Source organism: Spinacia oleracea, chromosome 4, assembly GCF_020520425.1.
Source record: "Spinacia oleracea cultivar Varoflay chromosome 4, BTI_SOV_V1, whole genome shotgun sequence".
NCBI lineage: Eukaryota > Viridiplantae > Streptophyta > Magnoliopsida > Caryophyllales > Amaranthaceae > Spinacia > Spinacia oleracea.
Window position 1 is genome coordinate 2,502,895 of NC_079490.1, and position 11,089 is coordinate 2,513,983.

General features: G+C 34.7%; 2 protein-coding genes across 2 annotated transcripts; one reads left to right on the forward strand and one right to left on the reverse strand.

The window, feature by feature from the left end:
- The first annotated feature begins 871 nt into the window (after positions 1-871).
- Positions 872-4,585, forward strand: LOC110783232 (annexin D8). The gene is made up of 6 exons (XM_021987542.2): positions 872-1,016; positions 1,452-1,597; positions 1,879-2,097; positions 2,968-3,180; positions 3,710-3,799; positions 4,295-4,585. The coding sequence occupies exons 1-6, from the start codon at positions 944-946 to the stop codon at positions 4,499-4,501; spliced, it is 948 nt and encodes a 315-aa protein (XP_021843234.2). The 5' UTR covers positions 872-943; the 3' UTR covers positions 4,502-4,585.
- A 643-nt stretch (positions 4,586-5,228) lies between these two features.
- On the reverse strand, positions 5,229-10,945 carry LOC110783291 (probable magnesium transporter NIPA6). Its single transcript, XM_021987607.2, has 9 exons — positions 10,585-10,945; positions 10,448-10,504; positions 8,853-8,943; positions 8,312-8,472; positions 8,074-8,201; positions 7,578-7,715; positions 6,698-6,790; positions 6,119-6,242; positions 5,229-5,809 (listed from the first exon to the last, which is right to left on the reverse strand). Exons 1-9 carry the CDS (start codon positions 10,712-10,714, stop codon positions 5,670-5,672), a joined length of 1,062 nt encoding a protein of 353 aa, XP_021843299.1. The 5' UTR covers positions 10,715-10,945; the 3' UTR covers positions 5,229-5,669.
- Positions 10,946-11,089: the final 144 nt, after the last annotated feature.

An 11,089-nucleotide genomic window follows, 5' to 3' on the forward strand; every position in this document is an offset into this window, starting at 1 on the left:
TAATTTATTATAGTCACTGTATGAACAATAAAGGTATCTATATATGTATAAAGGATGCTCGAGAAAATTATCAATTTTGGGTCCACACTAATATTATTGTGGACCAGGTCCACACAAGAATAATCCGTTGTTAAAAAGTTATTCATAAGTCATAACTAACACTTATGAAAGAGTTTAGCTTCGGTCAAGTTTAATTTTGACAAGTAATGACCATTTAAGTCTATAACAGAAGAGAGGAAGTACATATATGATACTACATATATGTGAATGGCAACTAATTTAGTTGGTCAATTCTTGAAGGGGCAGTACCCGATCAAGACATAAGCTCGAATCTTGTCTACATCATTTGCCCTATGTGGCTCTCTCTCAAAATAAAATAAATATTACATACAGTACATGTTAGACCAGATATGTGTTTATCTCGATTCTCGAGTCTGTATTATATTAATTGCTCCATTTGACCCAAAAATCTCTCACAAAAAGGGTGAGATGGAAAAGTTAAACGAGACGGAGGGAGTATCACTGTATCAGGCATAATAACAATAATAAAACTAGTCCTTTTTTTTTGACGGGAATAATAAAACTAGTCATTATGTCTATTAATATGTTTTTATTTTGTTGCCTGTTAATTAGTAACATTCCCAATCAGAATAAATTCTCATTTCTCTAAGAAAAATTCCAATAACATATTATATTGTAGGTTTCTTTTTCCGAAGCAAGTTAGGAACATAAATTAAAGGTTCATAAAAATATTACAACACTATTATTCTACGTTGTTACATCATAAAGTCATTATAAATGAACAATTAAATATTTGATTAAATGTCCAAGAATAGAAATATAAGATACGTTACGTATATTTATCAATTTATGGACTTTAGAACAACTATAAAATCAAAATTAGAGGATTTTATTCATATTCATTCTCATTCAGAAAAAAAGAATGGCTACCATTGTTGCTCCTGAGAAGACATCTCCAATTGATGATGCTTATGTTATCAAAACCGCATGCCGAGGTTTTTATCTCTCTTTTTATAAAACACAATTTAGATTTTCTTATGTTTGTTCATTTTTAATTTTGCAATTATTGATTTCTCAAATTAATTAACTTTCTAGTTTTTAAATGAAATGAGCTCTATTTATTATTATTATTTTGTTTGATCCCAAGAACAGGAGAAAAATAACAATAAAGAGTTACAATGTGTTACAAATTAATAAATAATTGAGTTATTGATTATTTTGTGAATAACAACGCGTTGTGCCATTAAAAATGTTGATTTCTTTTACCAATTCCCGTTCTGAAAAGCAAGAACTTCGTTACATAACGACTACATGATGCACATGTAGTGCACACGTTACCCAAGTGTACCTTTTTATAGTTTAGAATTTGTGATTTTAGTTTTACAAAATTTGTTTGATTAAGTGATCTTCTGATTGTTTATTGTGCTTAGGATTGGGAACCGATGAGAAAGCATTAATTTTATTGTTGGGTCGTCGAACTGCAAATCAAATAAAGCAAATTAAACAAGCTTATCTTGAAGTGTATCAAGAAGATCTCATCAAGCAACTTAAATGTGAAATTTCAGGGGATTTTGAGGTTTGCCTTTACCCCAACATTTCCTTTTCCATTGAAATTCAAATATAAACATGATCCTCTTAAATTAGTAGTTTATCAACGTTATTACTTCCTCCATTTCACAATGTTACTTAAACATTGAATTAATTAAATATTTTAGTTTTCAATTACGTTTACGACACATAAGCATGCCATGTTATCATTGTGATATGACGCGCTTAAAGGTCGCAAGTTGCGACATTTATCATGTTCGTTAATTAATTATTCACTCACACGATTTTTTCTTTGTCACAAAATATAAGAAAGCAATGTGCCAATGGGTTGTGGATCCTGTTGAATGTGATGCTATCCAAATCCATGAGGCATTGAAGAAAGCAAAACCCGATTATAATTTAGTCGCGGAGATTGCGAGCACCAAATCACCTGAAGAACTCCTCGCAGTTAAGCGTGCTTTTCACAAGATCTACAAGCATGCTCTTGAAGAAGATGTTGCATCTCACACCCGTGGAAAGATGAGAAAAGTACGTCGTTTTTTTACTACTTGGTAACCAATGTTTTCCTGTCACGTAAAAATATATATATACGAGTGTACGTTACTTTGAGATGTACCGGAGAAAATTGGAGAAATTTTTTAGATTTGCTAAAATGGAGAAATAAATATCTCGACACACTCCAATTTACACGCGGTGTTGGAGAGAGGGTACGAGTTGGGGAGAAGAAAGTATATTTTGGTTAAATTATGATTAATGAAGGTTGAGACAATGTGACAATTAATTGCAGAATAAGATCACTTATTTCAGCAAGATAAGTTCACAGTTTAGATAATTAAGTCCTTGAAAAATAAGTGTTATCCAAGTACAATTAGAAATGAATAGACCTGGTTATCGGGCGGGTAGGGTTAGGGTCGGTGCGGGTCAAAAGAGGGTCGGGTATTGAAAGGGTCATTTTTAGCGGGTCGATAATGGGCGGGTCAAAAGCGGGTCGCGGGTCAATATTGGGTCATTAATGGGCGGGTCAATAAACGAGCAATGAAAAATGAAAAACAAAAGAGCCATGTGCAAGTACAAGTGAATACGAGCTACACACGTAATTTTTTGAATCATTACTATTTTAATTTTCAAAATAATTGTAGTATAAGTTTGACCCTATAATGACCATGTCCAATAAAGGCCCTGTCCAATAAGAGCCCTGTCCAATAAAAGCCCTATTAACTTGACCCTAACCCTATATCCATTGGACTACCCTGTCCAATAACCAGGTCTGGAAATGAAATAAGTTTTTACAAATTTTAATAAGTTTAGATAAGATAAGTGAAATTAAATCAGGTGAATAAAACCCATGCCGCAGACTATTTAGACACTAACATTTGACTATGTTGTTTTTCCTTGCAGTTTTTGGTGGGAATTGTTAGCACTTACAAGTACCATGGTGATGAAATCGATGAGATCATAGCACATTCAGATGCAAACATTCTTCATGATGAACTTCAAGATGGAAAATCTGTTCATGAAGAGATCATAAGAATTATCAGCACAAGGAGCAAACAACAACTCTTGGTTACTTTCAATCATTTCAAGGACATTCATGGGACCTCCATTTCAAGGGTACATAACTACATACCCTTATCAATCCTTCAATTATCCTTCAAGGTTTCGACTAATAAGTCCAGATAAATTCTGATAAGAAAAGAAAATATCGGATAAGATAATCTAGGAAAAATAAGTTTTACCTAAGTACAATTATTAACTAAACTAAGTTTGATATAATCTAATAAATTCAGATAAGTTTATACTAGATCCATTTCAAAATGATCATTATACTTTCCGTTTTAGTTCGTTTCATAATGTTCTTTATATTGTGCTTTATACGAAGTATTATTTTTTTACATGAAAATTTACTATCTTACCCCTCAACATTTACAACATTTCACTCAATTTCTCTTACTTTATTCGTGTTTTTTTCTTACACTCCCCCACTTTTTTGCATACTATTCCTCTTTTGTCTTAATCTTTGTGTAAATAACTGTAAAGATAATTTTAAAACGGATGTAGTATAAGATAAATTAATGAAAAATAAGTGAAAAATTAGGTGAATATAACACACCCTAATTAGAACCTTCCTATGATGAATTAGGCTCTAAGAGTTGCACCAGAACAAGAATTCTTTCAGACAGTAAGAGTGGCCATCAAGTGCATCAAATGTCCTCCAAGGTACTTTGCTAAGGTATGAAATTCATATTCCATTAATTAAGTACATTTTCTTATTACACTCTATGTTACCTGAACTCGGATATCCTTATCGGGTATGGTTATTTTGCGAAAAAATTGCATGATTTTGGTCCAAAATGAAGTGTTGAAATGTTCATATCCATGTCCAAGTGTCAAGAATCCGACGCAGGTATTTGATGTAAAATGTAGAGTCCGGGTAACATAGATTACACTTATCAGATTCCATTAATTAAGTACATTTTCTTTATTATACTCTATGTTACCCGGACTCAGATACCCATATCAGACATAGGTACATGTCCAAGTGTCCGACACGACTATTTTGTGAAAAAATTGAGTGACTTATAAATGTCCATACCCATATCTGAGTGTCAAGAATCCGACACGGGTATTTGAGGTAGAACGAAGAGTCCCGATAACATAGAATTTACACTTATAAAGTGCTAAAAAGCTAATTAGGTTTTTTTTTTCTTTCCCCATGTTACAAAAGATGTTGCGCAATGCAATTGTTGGGCTTGGAACAGATGAAGATGTTCTTACACGTGTGATAATTACAAGAGCAGAAATCGACTTGAAAGAAATAAAACAAGTATACTTTGAGAAGAACAATACTTCCCTTGATGAAGCTGTGGCTGGAGATACTTCAGGAGATTACAGAGCATTTCTACTAACTTTGTTGGGAAGTGATGGATATTGAGATTTTAAGAGCAATTTTCAATAATTTAGAAATTAAAGACATTGATCTTTTAGTTGCAATAATTTCAGTATCGTTCTAATTTTATCAGATGTCGCAATAATTTCAGTATCATTTTAATTTTATTAGATGTCGCAATAATTTCAATGTTAAGTTAAGGGTTAGATCCTTAGTTTGGGTAGTTTCTAAATTAGCTTGGTTAATAAGATTTAGGGGGTTTAAACCATATTAGGTGGATGAAAACATAGTTGGTTTTTTCCCCTTTTCATGAATTTTACAGATTTGATGTTCTTGATTAATAAGATTATGCTAATCTCTCATTTACTATCAATAAAATGGATGGGTGCCATCTGTAAGTGTAATTCTGTAACGTACTACACTAGTAATAAACCCTGTATGAACAAATAATTAGTTCGTCCCCTCCCCCCTCAAACAAACACAAACAAAAAGAAAGAACAATGTAACATTGTAAGTCTGTAACGTACTACACTAGTAATAAATCCTATATGAACAAAAGTAGTTTGTGTCACGGAATTCCTACTTCACCTCCTTTCCCTCTCAAATAGAAAGTTCTGAAATAATCCTACCAATTGTTGTTAACTTTCAAGGTTGATTTCCTTGAAAAAGGTAAAATTCTTCATCGGATTTATCACTTGCCAACCGTGAGGTATTGTACCTTGTACGTCAACTATATTTTGTTATGTTCGACTTAAGTAGTGATTTGTAAGGATTAGAGCTATTGACTAAATTTCTTATAGAATCTTCCTTGTTTACGTCTTCCCGGACGCAAAATGCGGGAAAGACATAATACAAAAACAATGAAAATGGGTTACCCTAAGTCCCTAAAAAGGAACTCTAACACTATTTACATCAAAAAATGTTACACAAATAAATACATATTTCAAATGTACTATGTACTATGTACAATTGTACATTTATAATTTACTTCCAAACAAGCTTCACTTTCCATTCTTCTTAGCAACTACACACTGCGCTCCCGGCCTCGTCTCCCATCAGTCCCGTGTTTTCTTGCTCCGAAAACTAATGTGCTTTGGTCTTGAAAACGACTTTCTGATAACTTTGGCAATAAACCTCTAACAACAACGAAAAACATTCCTCACTCCCTCGGGAATATTTGGGTCGTCAGAGTTAAGGAACGCGAACCATTTAGTTAGGTGTACGAGTATTGTCTACTCAACAGAACCTCCTCGGAGTTTTCCACATCATCCCAACATTTTTGGAAATCCGCATTTCCGGCACAAAGTCCGGCTGTAAGTGTGGGGGACATAGGGGGCGCCGCATAAGCATTACCTGTAACGAGTAGTATATATATAGTTGCATTAATAATAATAAGAAGAAGAAAAAACGTTCCATATTACCGAGTTAGTATCCTAACATGTTAGGTACCTAACACCGCAATTTAGATTATACACCCAGGTGCAATGAACATTCATGAAGCACCTAATGAATATGGAGAATGATTTCAATGCACACGTACAAGTGAACTATTTTAATATATCACTATACGTTCTTTGGGTATAAACAATACGAAGTATGTTCTTTATATTTGAACTAAATGTTCATTTAAAAACAAGGTGCAGGGTCACCGTGAGTGCTTACCTTTGAAAGACGGCAGTTTTTCCATAACCTCTTTGGTCATCTGTAATAAGATCGTTCCTGAGACGACAACAATGAAGCCGCATATTTCTGATACAATGGCTCCTCCATCTTGACCCTCCCAGTCCTGATATTGTTTTCCCACCATATAAGTTGACAGTAATCATATAATTGCATCACTAACAACATATTTACATTTTTAAAAAATAACCAAACTAAATTGTTAACATATTGACTTCACTTGTTCTTTCATCTCTTTTTTCTCTTTTTTTCAACTGATAAACTGTTACGGGTAAGAAGTTGCTGCTGATTCTATGTCAAACACAAAATCCAGAAATCTTAACTACAAAATTAGGATGTAAATTGTAAATTTATCTTATTAGGCTCTGTTGAGTTCACCTTATTTCAGGACCTTATACTTATTTCAGATCAAACCAGATCAGAAAAAATATGTTTTGATCAGATCAGATCAGATCAGATCAGATCAGCAGAAAACTGATGCACTTTACTTCAGAAAGAACAGCAGGAAAGGGATAAAAAAGGGTCTATCAGAATAAGCAAGATGAGTTGAAATGAAATTACCTTGAACATTATCACACTGGCAAGAATTGTAAGTGTTGTGAACATAACATAATATATAGGGGACACAACCACGGTGTTAAAAGTATCCAGAGCCTGAAAAAATTATTAGAAAAACGTTTGTTAATAGTACAAATTTACAAACAGATGATGAAATATTTACAGGAAGAAGCTTTCATCTAGACAGTAACACCAGAAAAGAAAGGTCTGTGAGAATGTGAGATACTGGTAACAAACTAAAACTCAAGTATTCGAATAACAAATTTACAAAGATGATGAAACGTTACTGGTTGAACTTTCATCTAGACAGTAACACCAGAAAGGAATATACGTGACAGTTAAAGATGGCTGTGGGCCGGGCCGGCATGAGGCCCGACCCAACCAGCAAGAAAAAAGCCCGACCTAGCACGAACACACACGGCCCAGCACGTGCAAGAAGTTGTGGGCCTGGGTGCATTTGTTTGGAAAATGCATGACAAGGCACGGCAGGACTCGACAAAGTACACTAAATTTAGTAAAAATAGGCTTAGGCACACCGGCCTGTGGGCGCACGCCCTGATTTGAACTTTTCTGCCCGGCCCGATGCAGAGTGGGCTTGGTGTGGGGGTGGGCTCGTTCAAGCCCGGCCCGGCCCACAGCCATTTTTAATGTGACATACTGGTAACAATCTAACACTCAAATATTCGAACACCCCACCACGAACCAAGAAAATGTTAATGAGCTCATTGTGTCTAAACGAACTGGTAAGAGTGCCTGTGCAAGTATTAAGTGATTATATTATGTTAAACATTAATCAGAGTCTGTAACAATTTAACAAAATGATTACCATAAACAGGAAGTAAAGCATGATTATGTAGCATTCCGCCAAATAAGTTTTACAAACCTTATTCAGATAATTCATTTGAGTAATGATGCATGCCAGAAGAACCACAGTGAAGAACCATGTTTCTGGGTAGAGTAACTGGTTATTTCCCTCAAACGTCAATTTCAATGATATTCCGAGGGCTTTAACACTCATAACCTGCATAATCGTTTAAGCATTTATGACAAAGAAGTCAGATTTCTGAATCAAACCAACAGTGAAAATATCACTAGAATCATATGAACAAGAGTATGTTTTTTTTAGGTTAGTTACTCCTCAATTTAGGCAATAGTTTGATGCAAACCAAAAGGGTGAGGCCGTGCTACACTTTAGGTTCCGACTTTATTTCCACTTATTTCATGAAAAATAAGTTCAGACAAGTTCAGATAAGATAAGAAATTTAAAGCCAAAACAAATGCGTAGGAGTATTTTTGGTGTTATGCAATATTTGCATTACTCTAATTCCAAGATAAACTAATGACTTTGAATAAAAGGGATGTAGGATAGAGGTCTATACCGAGAGAGAGCCAATCAAGGAACAAATTCCAGTGTAAACCAACACGTTTGAGTGTCCACATAACGGTGCAAAGTAGAGTATCAGAATGGAAACTAACACAAGGACCGATCCAACATAAAGAAGAAACCCTTGAATTGGAAAAAAAAAAACATAGAGTAATAATAAGGTTACATGCTTTCATCAACTATATATATTATGTGTCCGAAACTACTAAATACGCAGGGAAAAAAAAAATTACCCATCTGAGAGGCCATGTTCCATATTTCTTGAACAGATGTGACAGAATGCTCTTTTGGTGCATGAACCACTATGATAACAGAACCAACAATGCACATTACACAACCCAGGAACCCTAACTTGTTTAATTTCTCTTTCAACATAAAATGAGCCAACACAGCACTGCATCATTGCAAATAGTTCATCATCGATCTTCGTCAATTGCAAAAATCATGGATGGATTTACTCGAGAATACATGAAGATTTGGAGGAATCGTTTGGTTGACCATAAGAAGTAAAAGTTCATAGGAAAAAAAATTCCCATATATTGACATTTCCTAGGATGTAGGAAATGTTGTTTGGTTGAACATGGGAAGTTCCACTTACCTAGAGGGGGACCTAGGTAAGTAACTTCCTCCATTTTGTGGGAAGTGGAAGCTCCTAGGAAGTGTGACTTCCCATGTTATTGCAAACCAAACAACACCACAATATTCCACTTTCCATGATTTTTTATGTCAACCAAACAACACCTTAAAAGAAGAAAGAAAAAAGTTTTTAAGTACCTGACAATAATGCTCAAGGCTCCTAGTGGTGTTACAAGAATAGCTGGAGCAAATGCATATGCCACAAAATTTGCAACCTCACCAACAATCACTGTAAAGTTTGTTTCAAGCCAGAGGATGGAAAAAATTAACCATTAATTAAATTATGTAGCTATTAATCTATTATACGAAGTACTACGTACATTTTTTCATGAGGCTATGTATAAAACTATAAATAAGAATTAGGGAACGCTCGCCAAGCTTAGATCCAACTAGTCCTCCTAGATAATACCCCGTAAAAACTAAATACCTATATGGCTATACATGTATCAATAACATGTCCTACAGCGATAATCTTTGTGTCATCAACACTATCAAGCGACAGGGGAAGGTTCCTTGCGCGATTTTCAACATTACTGCCGATGTGGAGAAGGATATTCCGAAGTTCTAGTCGGTTTCTTTTCACCACTGCTTCCGGTAGGCAAATCATGCAGCAGATTTCATGGCTAATTACGGTCATAATCATGCTTCTATGCTATATTGGTTTAACTCTTGTAATGATTTGTTCTCCTCTATCATCCGAAAGGATGAGTTAGGTTGGTCCTATTTTAAGAGCTACTAGCCTACTAGTTTCTATTTCCTTATCAAAAAAAAAAAAACATTGTCCTACATATCCAATTAGGCGCGCTGACGCCTATTGGCCATCATACAAATTGCCCACACCCCAAAAATTGAGAAACAACCAACCTCACCAACAATCACTTTACCCAAAATCTCACACACACACTAAAGTTTGTTTCAAGACAAAGAAAGGGTGGAGAAAATTAGCCATTAATTATGTAGTTATTAATCTATTTTATACATTTTTCCATGAGGCAATGTATAAACACGAATTAGGGAACGCTTCTCGCCAAGCTTACACCCAACTAGTCCTCCTAGATAACACCCCTAAAACCTAAATACTTATACGGCTATACATGTATCAATTACATGTCCTACATTAGCTATCCAATTAGGCGCCCTCACACCTATTGGTCATCCTCAACCCCATATAGATAGCCCATTGTTACCGGCAATAACATGTCCTACATTGGCTATCCAATTAGGCGCGCTCAGGCCTATTGGCCGTCCTCAACCCCATAGAGATAGCCCATTGTTGTTAGCAATAACATGCCCTACATTAGCTATCCAATTAGGTTTTAACTAAATACTTATACATAAATCAATAACATGTCTTACATTAGCTATCTAATTAGGCGCGCTCACACCTATTGGTCATCCTCAACCCCATATAGATAGTCATTGTTGTCGGCAATATGTCCTACATTAGCTATCCAGTTAGGTTTTAACTAAATACTTATACATAAATCAATAAGATGCCTTACATTAGATATCTAATTAGGCGCGCTCACGCCTATTGGCCATAATACAAATTGTCCACACCCCCATATAGGTAACCATACATTATACAAATTGCCCACAACCCATATTGAGAAACAACCAACAAATTACAAAATTATAACATATTGATCATCAATTCATCATGTAAATCCAAAATTCAAAACGACCCACAAACAATTTAACCCCTAAAAGACAATCACAAATCAAAAACTTACTCATGAATAGGCCAATCCACCATAATGGCTCAAAAACATATGAATATCCCCCATTACCTGAAAAACAAAATCAAAATCATAATAATTCAATTGAAAAAGAAAAACCCAGAATTAAAAAATTGATGAAAAATTAATACCAGCTCGAACCCCAGAAGCAGCTCCAGCTTTCCATAATCCTTTCTTTTTGATGATGAAACTTGCCCCAATAAACCCACTTGATGAAAGGGCTAATCCAAACCCAATTACATTATCTCTTGAAAAAGCCATTATCAAAAATCAAAAAATTGATTCAATTTTCCTCCTTTTTCTCTCTCCAAACAAGGTCTTATTACTCCTCTAATCATAGGATTATCTAATAATTATATTGTTAGAATCTGATTTTTGAAGAAACCCACCAATCCACCATGTCACCATGTTGTTGTTAATTTAATTTGTTTGGTGTAATTGCTTCGTCGTTAAAAGGGCACTTCAAAAACGCGGGTATTTCCCCAATCATTTGTACTCTTTTTTTTTCCTTTTTTTTTGGTAGTCAAGTCAATGATGATGGGTCTAAATGTCTAATAGATAAATGAAATCACTAAAATACTCTAAATTGATGTAATTAGCACGTTGTTTTTCCTAATTTTGCATTAATATAACACA

Excerpts from the sequence above, each read along its gene's own strand:
- LOC110783232 (XM_021987542.2), top strand. The coding sequence starts at position 944 with ATGGCTACCATTGTTGCTCCTGAGAAGACATCTCCAATTGATGATGCT. Across the intron at positions 3,181-3,709 it reads ATGGGACCTCCATTTCAAGG|GCTCTAAGAGTTGCACCAGA; the intron begins GTACATAACTAC and ends ATGATGAATTAG. Across the intron at positions 3,800-4,294 it reads CTCCAAGGTACTTTGCTAAG|ATGTTGCGCAATGCAATTGT; the intron begins GTATGAAATTCA and ends ATGTTACAAAAG.
- LOC110783291 (XM_021987607.2), bottom strand. The coding sequence starts at position 10,714 with ATGGCTTTTTCAAGAGATAATGTAATTGGGTTTGGATTAGCCCTTTCA. Across the intron at positions 8,473-8,852 it reads GCCTTGAGCATTATTGTCAG|TGCTGTGTTGGCTCATTTTA; the intron begins GTACTTAAAAAC and ends GCAATGATGCAG. Across the intron at positions 6,791-7,577 it reads AAATGAATTATCTGAATAAG|GCTCTGGATACTTTTAACAC; the intron begins GTTTGTAAAACT and ends TAATTTTTTCAG.